At 41.5% G+C, this 16918-nt stretch overlaps 1 protein-coding gene across 1 annotated transcript; it reads right to left on the bottom strand.

The window, feature by feature from the left end:
• Positions 1–8738: 8738 nt before the first annotated feature.
• Positions 8739–15976, bottom strand: LOC122926204 (somatostatin-2-like). The gene is made up of 2 exons (XM_044277585.1): positions 15872–15976; positions 8739–9065 (listed from the first exon to the last, which is right to left on the bottom strand). Exons 1-2 carry the CDS (start codon positions 15974–15976, stop codon positions 8865–8867), a joined length of 306 nt encoding a protein of 101 aa, XP_044133520.1. The 3' UTR covers positions 8739–8864.
• Between the last annotated feature and the right edge of the window lie 942 nt (positions 15977–16918).

Here is a 16918-nt window from a genome sequence, read left to right as displayed (position 1 = left end):
TTATACGGCGAAAAATACGGTACTAATAATACATGGGGCCATTATATATACTAATAATACAGAGGGGGCCATTACATATATAAGTAACACAAAGAGGCCATTATATATAGTGATAATACAGAGGAGCCATTATATATACTAATAATACAGAGGGGGCCATTATATATACTAATAATAATGAGGGTCCATTATATATACTGATAATACAGAGGGGCCATTATATATACTAATAATACAGAGGGGGGCATTATATATACTAATAATACAGAGGGGGCCATTATATATACTAATAATACAGAGGTGCCATTGTATATACTAATAATACAGAGGGGCCATTATATATATTAATAATACAGAGGGGGTCACTATATATTCTAATAATACAGAGGGGGGCATTACATATATTAGTAACACAAAGAGTGCATTATATATACTAATAACACAGAGGGGCCATTATATATACTAATAATACAGAGGGGGGCATTACATATATTAGTAACACAAAGAGTGCATTATATATACTAATAACACAGAGGGGCCATTATATATACTAATAATACAGAGGGGGCCATTATATATACTAATAATACAGAGGTGCCATTGTATATACTAATAATACAGAGGGGGGCATTATATATACTAATAATACATGGGGCCATTATACATACTAATAATACATGGGGCCATTATACATACTAATAATACAGAGGGGGCCATTATACATACTAATAATACAGAGGGGGCCATTATACATACTAATAATACAGAGGGGGCCATTATATATACTAATAATACAGAGGGGGCCATTATACATACTAATAATACAGAGGGGGCCATTATACATACTAATAATACAGAGGGGGCCATTATACATACTAATAATACAGAGGGGGTCATTATATATACTAATAATACAGAGGGGGCCATTATACATACTAATAATACAGAGGGGGCCATTATATATATTAGTAACACAAAGAGCCCATTATATATAGTGATAATACAGAGGAGCCATTATATATACTAATAATACAGAGGAGCCATTATATATACTAATAATAATGAGGGTCCATTATATATACTAATAATAATGAGGGTCCATTATATATAGTGATAATACAGAGGAGCCATTATATATACTAATAATACAGAGGAGCCATTATATATACTAATAATAATGAGGGTCCATTATATATACTAATAACACAGAGGGGCCATTATATATACTAATAATACAGAGGGGCCATTATATATACTAATAATAATGAGGGTCCATTATATATACTAATAATACAGAGGAGCCATTATATATACTAATAATAATGAGGGTCCATTATATATACTAATAACACAGAGGGGCCATTATATATACTAATAATACAGAGGGGGCATTATATATACTAATAATACAGAGGGGGCATTATATATACTAATAATACAGAGGGGCCATTATATATACTAATAATACAGAGGGGCCATTATATATACTAATAATACAGAGGGGCCATTATATACAGTATACTAATACAAAGTGGGCATTATATATAATGTCCACACAGAGGACATTAAACATATGGGAACCTGGGGGGGATGGTTTTTATCTTTTTTTGCTGTCCAGTTAAATGTAATGTATTGTTTCCTGTTATCAGCCACTTCAGACTGGAGAGAGGTTGAATTCTGTGTTCTTCAATGAGATGACCCAGAGGAAGTGCAGGAAATTTGAAATCACAGCTTTTATGATACATATGTTTTTTTGCAGCTGTACTTCCCCAGACCTGCTTTTATTATATATTGTATTGTTATGTATCAAGTTGCTTCTGGCTGTAGTTACCAGTAGTGAACGATTGGCAAAGCTTGACAAGAAACAGGGTTTAACAGCCTGTTCCTCCCCTCTTAGTAGGAGTGGTCTGGTTCTGCTCCCTGCCAAGAGTGGGAGTTCCTGAGAAACCTCAGAGTGGAGAGGAAGCAAGCTGCAGTGCTCCTGCTCCTGTTACCTAATCTACTACTCCAAATTGACCTCAAGTGAAGCCTTGAAGTTCCAGATAGCAGAGTGACCTACTATGTCTGCATCTACAGACACTGCTTTGAGGTGAGGGAATACAGCCAAGCCACCCATCACCAAACAACCACTAGGTCAGCATCATCTAAGTGCTGAATTACCACCAACCAACCTGCTTCCATATCCTTGCTGGTGCAAGAGAAGAATTGCACTAGAGCCTGCTGCAACTGCATGTATATAAAGTTCTACATTGCACTTAAAGGGGATATCCAATTAAAAGAAAACTAAAAGAGTACAAGAGGGGCCTAGATGTATTTCTGGGTGTAATAATATTACAGGTTATAGTTATAAGATTTCTCAAGTAAGACGTGATGATGTGATGTAGCTGTGTCACGCCCTCCTCCTCTCCCCCTGGGTCTCCTGCTCTGTTTGCTGCCGGGCGATGGGAGTTGCTTCCGCTCCCTAGAGCCTCCCACTCCGGTCTTGATCTCTCACTTTCTGTGGTGTTGCCTTACCGAATATGGGAGCCTTCTCTGAGTGACACATATCTTGCTGAGCTCAACATCGCTCGCGACTGATGTGACTGCGCTGCAACTGCAACTCCTTAGGTCCCACCTGCTGCCCACGTGGACACACCTGCTGGCTTTCCTCCGTTGCTTTCTCCGCTACCTACCCGGAGCCCGTATGTCCTGCAAATTTCATTCGATACACATAGAGTACTGGTGAGATCTTTCCGTTATGGACCTGTGGTGTACGAACGTATAACCAACTAATAGACTAACATATAAGGAGCTTATTTATGTGACTGTGTATCCACTGCCCTTTGGCCTTGTATGAACTTATAACCAACTAATAGACTACATAAGGAGCCCATTTATATGACTGTGTATCCACTGCGGCTGTGGATTTCTTTGGTCCTGTTTGTTTTTTCCCCATGAATTCCTTTTGCCCTCTCTCTCTCACAGTTTTGTGATCCCTAAGCAAAATAGGCGCCCCTAAATCTATTGAAGCGGTAAAAATAGACCAGTTTTTGAAGTCTCCAAAGATTACTACGAGAGCAGGACAAAAGGGGCTGCAGGATACTAGTTCTAAACGAAATAATAACTCTGCGGAGGAGGTAATTATGAAAGAACTCCGCCAATCTCACAGGATGGAGAGGGTGCAGGAAGGAGAATTATCTAAGGCGGAGTCTTTCCTGCTAAAATAAATATTGTTGGCAGTTAAACAAAATGCAGAATTAATATAAGAAATCTCAATCCAGCTAGGATCAATTCAGACTGATGTAGTCCTGATAAGGGAGGATGTATCCAAGATCCGAGACAGAGTCAACATTGTGGAGAACTCTCTGGGGGGGGATCTACAGAATGAATTTAAAACATCCAAAACTGAGATCTCTACCTTAAGGACGTATCTGAATATGCTTAGAAAAAAAGTGGTGGACCTGAAGAACAGGTCAAGGAGATGCAATGTGAGATTATTGAGGTTACCCGAGGGTGCTGAAGAAGAAAACCCCACTCAATTCTTACAGATGTTGATCTTGGAGAAGTTTGGAAAATAATATTTTTCCCCAATGTTACTGGTAGAAAGGGCACACTGGGTTCCCGGAGGTAGATCCTGGGCGGCAGCCACAGACACTTCTGGTTAAGATACTGGCCTCACGGGACAGAGATATGGTATTAAGAATGGCAAGAGAGTGTCCTACTATTGTATATAATGGGAATAGACTGGCTTTTTTCCTGGACTTTTCTAAAGAGGTCCAAGAAAGGAGACGTTCCTTTACTGCGATTAAAAAACGTTTACAAGAAAGGGAAATCAAGTATTAATTTGCTTATCCAGCTAAACTGCAGATCATCTTTGAGGATGGAACTCACTTTTTTGATACCTCGGTTCTTGCTATGGACTGGCTTGATCGGAAAAATATCTGATTAAGTTGTACTGTTCCTTTTCTTGTTTGATATAAAAAGAGGGGTGGAGTAGTAGTGAGGGGGGGAGGGATGGTCATAGATGAGAGATCTGTTGCAGATTGTGGCGGATCAAGTGGACTTGGGAGATGGGGGGTGGGGTGGGGTGGGATGGGTAGATAGGTGGATTTTCTGGGTTTTTATTTTTGGGGTGGGTTGCGATGCATCTCCCAGGTTGTGGGGGGAAGAGAGAGGATTTGTTAATTTTTTGTTTTTGATTGATGTCAGTTAGAATCTTAAGGTCTTGGTAATAAATTAAAGAAACAGGCAGTTTGTGATCGAGTCCAGAGACATCTTGCTGCGATTGTCGGTTTAGTTGAGACCCATTTTACTGAAGGAGAGACTCCTCGACTCAGTGGGGTTGGGCCGCGCAGACTTATCACTCCACTTATACTAGTTATTCAAGAGTTGTTACTCTATTAATTCATAAAGGAATTGACTTTGTCTCCCGGGCCTCCTTCATCGACAAACAGAGGAGGTTTGTTTTTCTTTATGGAAAACATAGCCCTTCAATCCCAGAGTCCTGCCTAATCTTAATAGCAAGAGGCTCGATATAAATGTCAAATAACAATGGGGAGAGTGGGCACCTTTGACTTGTGCCTCTCGCTAGAGAAAAACTCCTTGTTAGCATCTTATTAATATTCAGCCTGACCTTAAGGGATTTATACAAAAGCTTCACCATATTGATGAACTTAGTACCAAATCCCATCTTCTCTAATACTCTCCAGAGAAATCTCCACTCCACCCTGTCAAAGGCCTTAGAGGAATCCAAAGACAGGATGGAGCGAGAAACCCCCCAGGTGGACTAAATATTAGCAAACAAACAATGCAAGTTATAATGAGTACCCTTATTAGGAATAAATCCATTTTGGTCTGGGGTGTATAATAGATGAGATAACTTTGGACAGCCTGTTAGTGAGAATCCTTGAAAAGAGCTTAACATCTGTTAACTTTCATACAGACGGATCCGAAGTTTTTTTCCCCAATCCGAAGGTATATTTTAACTTGAAGCGTCCCCATCACCATGGGAACGCCTCTATGTTAGAATATACTGTCTGATATGAGTTAGATCGTGAAACTCAGATCCGACAGTATATTCTAACACAGAGGCGTTCCCATAGTGATGGGGATGCTTTAGGTTAGAATATACTAAAAGAACTGTGTACATGACTGCCCCCTGCTGCCTGGCAGGTGCTGCCAGGCAGCAGGGGGCAGACCCTGGCAGCAGGGGGCAGACCCCCCCTCCCCCCCCCTGTAGTTAACACATTGGTGGCCAGTGCGGCCGCCCCCCCCCTCCCTCCCCTGTAGTTAACTCGTTGGTAGCCAGCCCCCCCTCCCTCCCCTGTAGTTAACTCGTTGGTAGCCAGTGGGCCCCCCCCCCTCCCTCCCCTGTAGTTAACTCGTTGGTGGCCAGCCCCCCCCTCCCTCCCCTGTAGTTAACTCATTGGTGGCCAGTGGGCCCCCCCTCCCTCCCCTGTAGTTAACTCATTGGTGGCCAGTGGGCCCCCCCTCCCTCCCCTGTAGTTAACTCATTGGTGGCCAGTGGGCCCTCTCCCCTCCCTCCCCCTCCTAATTAAAATCTCCCCCCCTATCATTGGTGGCAGTGGAGAGTACCGATCGGAGTCCCAGTTTAATCGCTGGGGCTCCAATCGGTAACCATGGCAACCGGGACGCTACTGCAGTCCCGGTTGCCATGATTACTTAGCAATTTGTAGAAGCATCATACTTACCTGAGAGCTGCAATGTTTGTGTCCGGCCGGGAGCTCCTCCTACTGGTAAGTGACAGGTCTGTGCGGTGCATTGCCTAATGATCTGTCACTTACCAGTAGGAGGAGCTCCCGGCCGGACACAGACATCGCAGCTCGCAGGTAAGTATGATGCTTCTACAAATTGCTAAGTAACCATGGCAACCGGGACTGCAGTAGCGATTAAACTGGGACTCCGATCGGTACGCTCCACTGCCACCAATGATAGGGGGGGAGATTTTAATTAGGAGGGAGAGGAGAGGGCCCACTGGCCACCAATGAGTTAACTACAGGGGAGGGGGGGGGCCCACTGGCTACCAATGAGTTAACTACAGGGGAGGGAGGGGGGGCCCACTGGCCACCAATGAGTTAACTACAGGGGAGGGAGTGTGGGGGCTGGCCACCAACGAGTTAACTACAGGGGAGGGAGGGGGGGCCCCACTGGCTACCAATGAGTTAACTACAGGGGAGGGAGGGGGGCCCACTGGCCACCAATGAGTTAACTACAGGGGGGAGGGGGGGCCGGCCGCACTGGCCACCAATAAGTTAAAAACAGGGGGGGAGGTCTGCCACCTGCTGCCTGGCAGCACCTGCCGGGCAGCAGGGGGCAGTCATGTACACAGTTTTTTAGTATATTCTAACCTGAAGCGTCCCCATCACCATGGGAACGCCTCTGTGTTAGAATATACTGTCGGATCTGAGTTTCACGATCTAACTCATATCAGACAGTATATTCTAACATAGAGGCGTTCCCATGGTGATGGGGACGCTTCAAGTTAAAATATACCTTCGGATTGGAGAAAAAAACTGTGATCCGATGGTATAAAAGGGACTCCTGACTTTACATTAAAAGTCAATGGGGGACGGATCCGTTTGCAATTGCACCATATTGTGTCAACGTCAAACGGATCCGTCCCCATTGACTTGCATTGTAATTCAGGACGGATCCGTTTGGCTCCGCACGGCCAGGCGGACACCAAAACGACTTTTTTTTCATGTCTGTGGATCCTCCAAAAATCAAGGAAGACCCACGGACGAAAAAACGGTCACGGATCACGGACCTACGGACCCCGTTTTTGCGGACCGTGAAAAAATACGGTTGTGTGCATGAGGCCTAAGACTGAAGATTTTCTACAGCTCAATCTGACCCCAATAATAACTAGACTGAGATCTAAAATAAAGACATGGCTTTGTCTCCCGTTATCTAGAGCTGATAGAATATCCTTGGTGAAGATGGTGATTCTGCCTTAATTACTCTATATTCTCAGAAACTCTCTAGTATGAATTGAAGATAAATTCTTTAAGTTGATCGATAGAACTATTAATTATTTACTATGGGGGAGAAAGCAAGTAAGGCTCAACCTGGAGTATTTTTATAAGCCGGTGAAATAGGGGGAATAAATCTTCCCTGTTTCAAGGGTTATTTTATAGCATCACAGTTATGGTTGTATTACAAATGGGAGAAAAGCCCACTTTGCAAAATTTTGGTTAAGAACTCTCCATATGATAATATCTTTGCTCTACTGGAGTCCGGTCAATTAATTGGGCTCCAACAGGAATATAGAGCTGCTGTGAAGCTATTCACCAAGTCCTGTAATATTATTAGAAACTGGTTCGAAATAAAGGCACAATTATTATTTACAGGCCTTAGATGTACTGGCTGTGGATTACTATTGGAAAAAGAATACTATTTGTTATCTTGCACAGGTTGTTGGGAATGGGCATATTCTTTCTTTCTCAGAGTTAGCACAAAGGGAAAATACATCTAATATATCTTGGATTCGGTATTTTCAGCTACGTTCGGGACTTTCTAGCATAAAAGATAAATATCTATTCTATATAGACACTTCCGCTTTTTTGCATGAATTAATAGTACAGCCAGCACAGAGAGTTAACATTTCTCAATTTTATAAATATTTACTTAAAGCATGTTTTACTAATGTACACTCTTCTGGGCAAAAGGCCTGGAGATTGGAATGCCCAAGGGTTCGATTGGAGGAGTGGGATAATATATTGGTGAATGTAGGACTAGTTTTCTACAATTTTAACCACACATTGGTTCAATTTAATATTTTACACAGAATCTATGTCACACCTTTATGGTTTAAAAAAGGGGGTCTTAGAAACACCTCCAATTGTCCACGCTGTGATTCTTTAGAGGCTGATTATCTACACGTTTTAGACTTGTGCACAACTTAAAGAATACTGGGAGGCAATACATAATTATGTTACCCAAAAACGGAAAGTGTTTATCCCATTCATGGTAGAGTCTTGGATCCCGAGTGATCTCACTAAGGTGGGGTGTCATAAGTATAAACGGTCCCTCTTGGTTAAAATAATGTTTTTAGCAAGGCTTCTGATTGCTCGGACCTGGTTTTTAGTTAATACTTCAAGTTTGAATACATGGTTGAATCTTGTTAACAGGATTAAAAAGGTATGAAAGTATTTTATTTAAACAAAGAAACTCAGAGGATAAATGGTTAAAGATGTGGGGAGAATTGAATTTTAACATATTTTTTTTCCTTTTCCTGCCTCAACCTTCTTACTGGGAGATGCATCGCAAAGGGGGGTTGGAGTTTGGAAGGGAATCTGGAGGGGGCTTAAGAAATGGAAAATTATATATAATTTTTTTTTACGTCATTTTGTGTGGAAAAATTATTGTTCAATAAAAAATTTTAAAAAAAAGTTATAAGATTTCTGGAGCAGGTTCATTGATCCAAGGAAATATTCTGATTGCCTGATTAGAGTCGGGAAGGGAATTTTCCCCCCTAAAATAGGGAACATTGACTCCTACCTCTTGTTTTTTTTTTGCCTTCATCTGTATCAACTTTGCAGGATAACAAGCTGAACTAGATGGATGTCTTTTTCAGCGTTACAATGCCGGAATGCAGAGAGATCTGGCAAGCTGTTCCCTGCCCAAAACAGCCTGTCGGATACTAAGTGCCAGTGTGAAACTAGCCTAACTCTGAACATCCTGATTTTTTTTTTTTAAACCTTGAAAAATTCACAACACAATCTCTTATTGCTGGACATCTCTTTTAGTTTAATATGGAAATCCACAATCTGAGGCCACATAGAGACAATGTTATGTTATGTACAGTACTGTTTCGCTCACGCAATTTATAAATTAAAAAACAGGTTCATTTTTTTAGCCGGTTACTAGCAGATGGTGAATGTTTTCCAGTAGAAGTTTTTGCATGGTGCTTTCCGCTCACGTTGAGGAAACTTCACAGAGGGGATCAGCTTTGTGTCGAGGTTGTCAGGAGCTGCTCTTTCCATCTCTAGTGAATTACTCTCTGTGCTGTCTGTCCATCCAGAGAGCAGCTTCAGGAGGAGATCTTCCTGGATTTTACCCAGGTCCTAGGACAGGAGACAAATGAAATGTATATTTAATGGGTTTATATGAGAGTAGAAGAACATTCTTTCTTACAGGAACAGTGCCACTTGTGTCTATAGGCTTTGTCTGGAATTGCAGCAGATATGAATGGGACTGAACTACAATATCAGATACTTCCCATGGAACGTGGTGGCATTGATTCTGGAAGAAGACACTAGAAATCAGCAGTCACCAAATGTAAATACAGCATTAGATGACCCCAAAATGTGAAGAACCAGTTATGGTACTATCCTGGAAGATGCCAGTTCTGCTTCTCCGTTTACTCCTATGTGTCGCCTCAGAGCTAACATTAAAATGGGTTTTCCAAGCTCCTGATATTGACATCAGGATAGTTTATTAATATCTGATTGGGGAGGGTAAAACACCCCCTTCCCCCACCGATCATCTGTTCCCTGAAGCCTCCAGTGCTGGAACTAGCTCTTGAATAGAAGAGGAAGGACAGCTCCATTCTAAGTGCAGCGACTGCAGCTCCTATTAAAGTGAATGGGAGCTGAGCTGCAGTAACCCAGCACGGCCACTACACCTAGAACAGAGCTGTCTGCTTCCTGCTCCATTCAAGACTTAGTTCCAGCACCAGAGGCTGCAGGGAACAACTGATCAGGGTGTCATAGGGTGTTGGGCAGCTAACTGATCAGATATGGATGACCTATCCTGAGGATAGGAGAACAATATCAGGAGCTTGATAAATCCCTTTAAAGGAACAGTCCTAAAACAGAGCAGAGCATGACACATGGATTTAAAGAGAGATATAATCTGGTAAGAAAATTGCAAATCTGGTTACTGCAACACAACCTCAATATGTTAAAGCCATGGGGGTCCAAGCCTTTTTTATGGGAAACTATTGAGTTTCTCATCCTGAATGGTGTGTCACAGAAGAATGGAACATGGAATTCCCTTGTAATGTTTATAAGTGAGGATAAATAACTAATAACACACTTACAAAAAAAATAACTTACCTAGAAGGAGATGTTGGAATTAAGCAAAACTTTCTATGTATAAATGTAATGATGATATAAAGAAGTGATTACAATATTAGAGCGATAAGTTTATTTGGGAGAACTGTAAAAGTGAAAGAACAATCTAGGACCTTGTTGGGCCACCTCTAGCCTGGATACAAGATTAGATATGGTTGGGCATGGAGGCATACAGCTCCTGTATGGTATCCTGCGGTGCTTTTGTGCATAGATGTTACAGCTGGGCCTGTAGATCCTTCGTACTCTTAGGTTGCTGAAGATGGTGTCCCAGCTGGTCCCATAAAAGCTTGGTTGGTGACAAATTTGGTGACTGGGCATCGAAGGAAGTGTACAACCATTGGTGAGTGTGGGCGAACATTATCCAGCAGCTGAAAAATGCCAGCTGGAAGCCTTGCCATGACACTGACAGTCTTTAGGGATGTATTTTTGTGCTTCTGGGGCAGTATATTGAGATGCACTATGGTATTTGGCACTGCGGGGGTGGTATAATGTGCTGCAATATGGTATTGCTGGCCCCTCCTTCTGTCAGTTTGGACCCAAATACAAAATGGGGCCACTTCCAGTTTATTTCCAGGGCCACTTTATGTTCCCAGTCCGCCCCTGTATCTGGGTGTGTACATTTTTTTTTGTCAATGATAAGAGATCTCCTGCATTCTTAAAGGGGTTGTCTCATCTCCCTCTTTTCCTCTTCAGCAGTGCCAGATCACAGTTCTCCCTGTCTAGTGTGTAAGCGGTTACCTTTTGTTTAATTGACAGGCAAGTGGCACCACTTCCCTGCATGTGCGCACTCCCAATGCACACTGTTATCTCAGAATTTATATATAGAGATAACTGTGCACTGTCTAAAGGGCCCTTTACATGAGATAAGAATCCACCAGATGATCGCTAATGAGCTTTCTTAGGAACACTCATTAGCGATCTGGCAGTTTAAAGGTACCGCAGATTACCTGATGAACAATCAAAATGCTCATACGTTGGGTAATTGGATCGTTTGCGTAGGCACCTAAATTGTCATTTGCTGGCAGGAGATCGTGCCATCTAAACACTCTGCTGCTGGAAAACAATGATTCTGTATTGGGACAAGCCATGGCATTAGTGATTGCTCCTCCCCATACTGTGGAGGAGATCTCTGCATGTAAATCCAGCTGTCTTCTCCACTTCCTTCCTAACAATCGCCTGCAAAATTATCCTATCTAAAGGGACCTTAAGTCCTGAAAAGTTTTCCAGCGCTTAGCAGCTGCTCTTGCTCTGCATCACCTCAGTGAACTTCTCCAGGGGTACGGAGCATGCCCTGCTGCTGTCCCAACTAGATTGGAGGCACTGCAGTGCACTGGCTGGATCGGGAGCTACAGCTCTCGTGTAATTATGCACTTTCCGGCCACTAGGCTGAAAAGAGATCATCTTGCCTTCCGAGCACAGATCGTAGTCCCTGATATGGGCAGTAAATAAAGAGGGGGAAGTGGGAGGCACTGGAAAAAGTAGAGGCACTTCTTAAAAAGTTTGGTAAGTGCTTTATTTTGAGTTTTTCTACAGGATGTAATCCAATAATGGAGATGACACAACCCCTTTAAAGTGATTTTCCAATAATTTCTGCTGCTTTCTGACACGCTTTTATTTTATTATATTTTATTTTCTTCCAATAAAATGTCCGGCTCCCAGCTGAGAAGTAAATGCAATCGTATCCAGTCTATTAATGCTCAGTGAGAGGAACAGCCTGGACCCAATCATTAAACTGCCCCAGAAACTTGTGCAAGAGCGTTGCCTAGAGAGGATACAACTCTATCCACTTCTCAGCCTAGAGCAGGACTAAGTAAGGACCTATTCACTGACAGCAAACAGAGATTGTAAAAATGATGAGGAACTGAAGCACGTAAGTTGTAGACCTTTTCATTAAGATAATGATGAAGCTTCTTTAACCTGAACAGGAAATACCTGAGTCGTTTCCCCCTTATATTATGATAGTACCCTGGATATAAATGCTTTCTCTACATCTTATTATATGGATGTTTTATGCCGCAATTAATAGCAAACATCCCTGATCGCCTGTACAATGCCCTCAATTTCACAATATAAACACGCCATTCTGGTGTAGATTAACTGCAATTAGTCGCACGCCAGGCTCACCACTGAGAGATGTGCTAATCGTCTACCAGCTGTTAATGCCCCCACCTCAAATTGTCTTCTTCACCCCAGAGATGGAGATGTTTGATAGCAGTAAGCCAAATGACTCACTGCATTAACTTGTGTTCATTACTACGTGATCAGGGGGCTCATTGCAATTAGAAAACACTTTATAATAGTAATAAAAGTGATGGGTAACGATATCAGGCAAATTCAGAGAGAACATGCAGACTCCACAAAGCTTGGCTCAGATTATAACCCATGACCCCAGTGTTAATCACTGTGCCTTCATATACCACCAGAGGGATAGACATAGGGGAGGTAGGGACTCCATGTTGTAGCCATTAGAGAGCAATGGAGGGATATTACAGGTGCCCAATAGATGGCTTTGCATATTTGGTGATATTACAGATAAAATACTACTTAGCGATATTTAGCAGAACATTGCATGTGTCAAGCCATCTTTTCCCACTAGGAGGCAATGTAAAACCATATTGGGTGATGCTAAAGGTGCTTATTATGCCCACTAGGTGGCAATGCAAAGGTATACTTGCGGAGGTGTTAACGATGCATTACCATGTAAGGCCTCTAGGTGACTCTATACATTTTTCTTTGGTAATTATAATAGGATGCCATTCTACTTATACATATGGTCAATAGATGGCAATGTAGACATACAGTATTTAGTGGCACTGCAATTTGACAAAAAATGGCAACTGGACCATACCATTGGATATACGTATTATGAAATATTTGGACATTCATGTCATTGGACTAATCTGAGAAATATATTCAGGCTCCATTTTTCTGTTGGTTAGATAGCAACATACAGATAAAACTTTAAAAATTGAATATCATGCAAAAGTTTATTTATTTCAGTAATGCAACCTAAAAGGAGTTGCATTAATGCAACTTAAAATTTAGAATATTGTGAAAAGGTTCAATATTCTAGGCTCAAAGTGTCACACTGTAGTCAGCTAATGAATCCATACCCCCTGAGCAAAGGGTACCTCAAAATTGTGACTTGGGTTTTCATAAGCTGTAAGCCATAATCATCCAAATTATAACAAATAAAGGCTTGGAATATCTCGCTTTGCATGTAATGAGTCTCATATATTAGTTTCATCTTTTAAGTTGCATTACTGAAATAAATGAACTTTGTACGATATTCAAATTTTTCGAGTTTCACTTGTAACTAGTCCAATAAGAACATCTAGAGGCAACTAAGTATTCCAATGGGACATTTAGTTGCCAATAATTAAAAAAAAAATACATGAAATTATGCTTACACACCTGAAAGACCCTCCACCCAATAAATCAAAATTAAAACTCATAGCCCACCAAACTTTAACACCCCACCACCACTGGAATTCTCAATTATCAGTTAGAATTATCTCTTGCACTCAGAAAACATCTAAGTCATATACACAGTACTATGATGGACACTCTGGTTCTTCTCTGCTATCAATGTATTTTTCCATTGATGTACTGTACATGATACATGGTACCGCAATGGGCTCATACTCAACCCCTAAGCAATAGCATGAGACCACTTGCCTAATAAAAGTCACGCCCAGGGACCAACCTTATACCAAAGCAGATTGAGGTCTGCAGCAAAAATCACAATATGTTTCCCTTCTAGATGTCAGGCACCTGCTAAATTCTTGGTTTGGCACTTGTTCACCCCCTTCTCCATCTCATGTACAGAAGAAGGGCAGTGTGAATCTTGAGCTGATTCCTCCTTCCTTTTATACTAATGTTTTGGTGCCTGTAGGAAGGGAGATCTTTCTTAGGTTCCCCAGGTTGAGGAATGTGGCCAGGAATGAGCACCATAGTAGATTTATAGAGAAAAGTCCTAATTTCAGGGATGCTGGAGGCATGTAATAATTCACAGAGTAGCTTCTGGTAATGCAAACTTTAAAAGCGAATATGCCGTTTCTAGAAAGGCTGAGTGACAATCGCTGTGATGCATCTGCTGCACTTTTACATGCTCAGTTGCTGTATAAGGTCAAAATAGGCAGATTTACTAGTCAGGGGTCTGAGAAAGTTGAAGAAAAAACACTGCAGATTTCATGGGGGTAACAACTCTGCTTGCTAGACAGTCATATACGAGCAGAGCATGCAGTAGTGTTTCCAAGAACAGACCTTTGCCTATGACTATACATTGTCCACCTCTAGTGTCCATCATCTATTTCACTTTGTTTCTATCATAATCAGTTCATCCATCATGTACTGGTCACAGCTGCATCCCTCATGTAACTGGAAAAATCTCATCATCTGGAAATTATCTCATCTATTCGCCCTATTATGTGTATGGACTGCGGACAGGAACCATTTATGATGTGAAGTATAAGGCTGGGTTTATCTCTGTCATAATACAGCCTGAATTGTTTTTATGCAGATTTTATAATAAGGAGGATAAATTTGGCATCCACCAAAAGTGATGGAATAATCTTTTATAGAACGCCAACCCCCAAAAAACATCTACAACTTTCTGTGATGCACTTATACAGATGCAAAACTTGAAGCCCCCTGGTTTCAATATAAAATCTGTAAGGTCTTCCCACCTACCCAAGGTTGTCAACGAGAATCTTTTTCCTGGAGAATTTATCCTAAAATCACGGACAGCCAACAATTTCTACGGACAAACTGGAAAACCATAATGAATGATAAATATTATAAGTAATACATGTCTATAGCTCAATATGCCAGCATTTAGCTGTAAAATGATAATTACCACCAAAATAATCTAGTCAAGTACCACCAGCCTATAAAAAAAAACTTTAAAAAAACGGACACGTAAAAAATTGTCACATTTTCAGACTGTCCAGAAATGTCTGGATGGTTGACAACCCTGCACCTACCAACTGCCATTTCTAACACTAGTGTTTTCTTATGTCGCAGAGGAGTCTTTGGGTGCAACTGCTACCTCTGCACCCCTATAACTACACCACGACAGGGATTAACATTATTGCATTCTTGATCCATAGTTAAAAATTCAAAGATGGAAAAAAAATTATGAACCCCAAGAAAGCTCAGATCTTCTTCTGAGACATCCATGGAGGTATTAGCTATGAAGATATGGATAGTGGAGTTAGTGTAGAAGACATGGTGAGGATGGGAGATGTCCTACTCCAGCCTTTAGAGCATTTACTTGAGGTGTAGCCATAACTGCAGTCTGAGACATTTTTCCATGTTCTGACCAAAACTTGAAGATGTATCAGTGATCAAGTTACTAGGAATATAAGATATATATATATATATATATATAAATATATATATTATAATTTACTACATTCTGGAGTAAGAGAAGGTTTCACAAATATACAGCCCCAAGTATGTGACGAGTGATCTAATGTATGACCTGCTACTTGTGAGATGTCACACGGTGAGCAAATGAACTTGATTTTTAAATTTTCAAGCAAGAAACATAACCATTGAACATTATACATTTTTTATACATGACACTGTCTAGGGACATTGTGGGATCACCCATAACAAGCTATAGCTACAAACTTTGCAAGAATTCCCAGACATCAACTCAGTCTGGTGTGTGCTATCTGGAGCCTATAAGTTACAGGAGCACTCATTGCACTGAATTCAGTTAAACCCTCTCCTGGATGAGTACATGGAATGTGGGGTGATGATGGATGTGACCTTATTCCATCACTGACCTGGTTGTGACCTAGTCTCATTCGGTTGTCATATGGCTGAGAGAGACCCCTGGTCCCCCACACAAGCAGCACAAGGATGGTCCCTGCAGAGCCGAGGAACATCATCTTGAGATCTGGATACGGAGCACTGGAGAGCAAGAAATATGCAGGAATGAAGTGGGTATGAGGATCCCTCTGCTTCTTATACCCTTCCTTAAACCCAAATGTGACGTCAGAGCAGATCATTAAACTTTGCCAGCCAGGGATGGGGGCTTGAGCAGCATCAGCATCTCTAGGAAAACCAGCAGCAGCTTGAAGTGTGGAGGAAGGAAATTTCTGTCACAAAGCCACTTGTGGGAAACAATGCAGAGTCCAGACGCCTGCAGCCATCAGTGGTACCCAGTTCCTTCCTTCCAGGTACTTACATATGGGACTAGTGCAGGTAGTGAGCACAGAATAGTGTATGGAGATACATGGGAAAAAAGCAGAGAGACAGATATTAAGGTCAGTGTGTACCTGTTTGATGATAGATAGATAGATATTAAAGCCATTGTGTGATCTGTTAGATTATATAGAAGCAGTACTGTGCAAAAGTTTGAGGCAGGTGTGGAATAAATGCTGTAAACTAAGGGTCCATTCACACGTCCGTAAGGATTTTGCAGATCTACAAATTGCGCATCAGCAAAACACGGACACTGGCAATGTGCATTCCGCAATTTGCGTACCGCACATTGCCGGCACTATAATAGAAAATGCCTAATCTTGTCTGCAATTGCGGACAAGAATAGGACATGTTCTTTTTTTTGCGGAAACAGAAGCACGGATGCGGAAGTGCGGATACGCAAATGCGGATGCGGACAGCACATTACAGCACCATTGAAAATAAATGTGTCTGCACCCGTTCCGCAAAATTGCGGAACGGATGCGTACCCAATTTGCGGACGTGTGAATGGACCCTAAGAATTCTTTCAAAACTAAAAGTGTTTATAGGTAATTACAGTTAACAAAATGCAAAGTGAATGAAAAAATAAGAGAAATCTAAATCAAATCAATATTTGGTATGATCAG

This window comes from Bufo gargarizans, chromosome 2 (genome assembly GCF_014858855.1).
Source record: "Bufo gargarizans isolate SCDJY-AF-19 chromosome 2, ASM1485885v1, whole genome shotgun sequence".
Lineage (NCBI taxonomy): Eukaryota > Metazoa > Chordata > Amphibia > Anura > Bufonidae > Bufo > Bufo gargarizans.
The sequence above is the reverse complement of the archived record's forward strand: the minus strand, read 5'-3'. Positions and strand labels throughout refer to the sequence as shown.

Coding starts and splice junctions, on each gene's coding strand:
- LOC122926204 (XM_044277585.1), bottom strand. CDS start 15,976: ATGATGTTCCTCGGCTCTGCAGGGACCATCCTTGTGCTGCTTGTGTGG. Junction 9,066..15,871: donor TGAGACTAGGTCACAACCAG/GTCAGTGATGGA, acceptor CTCCTGTCCTAG/GACCTGGGTAAAATCCAGGA.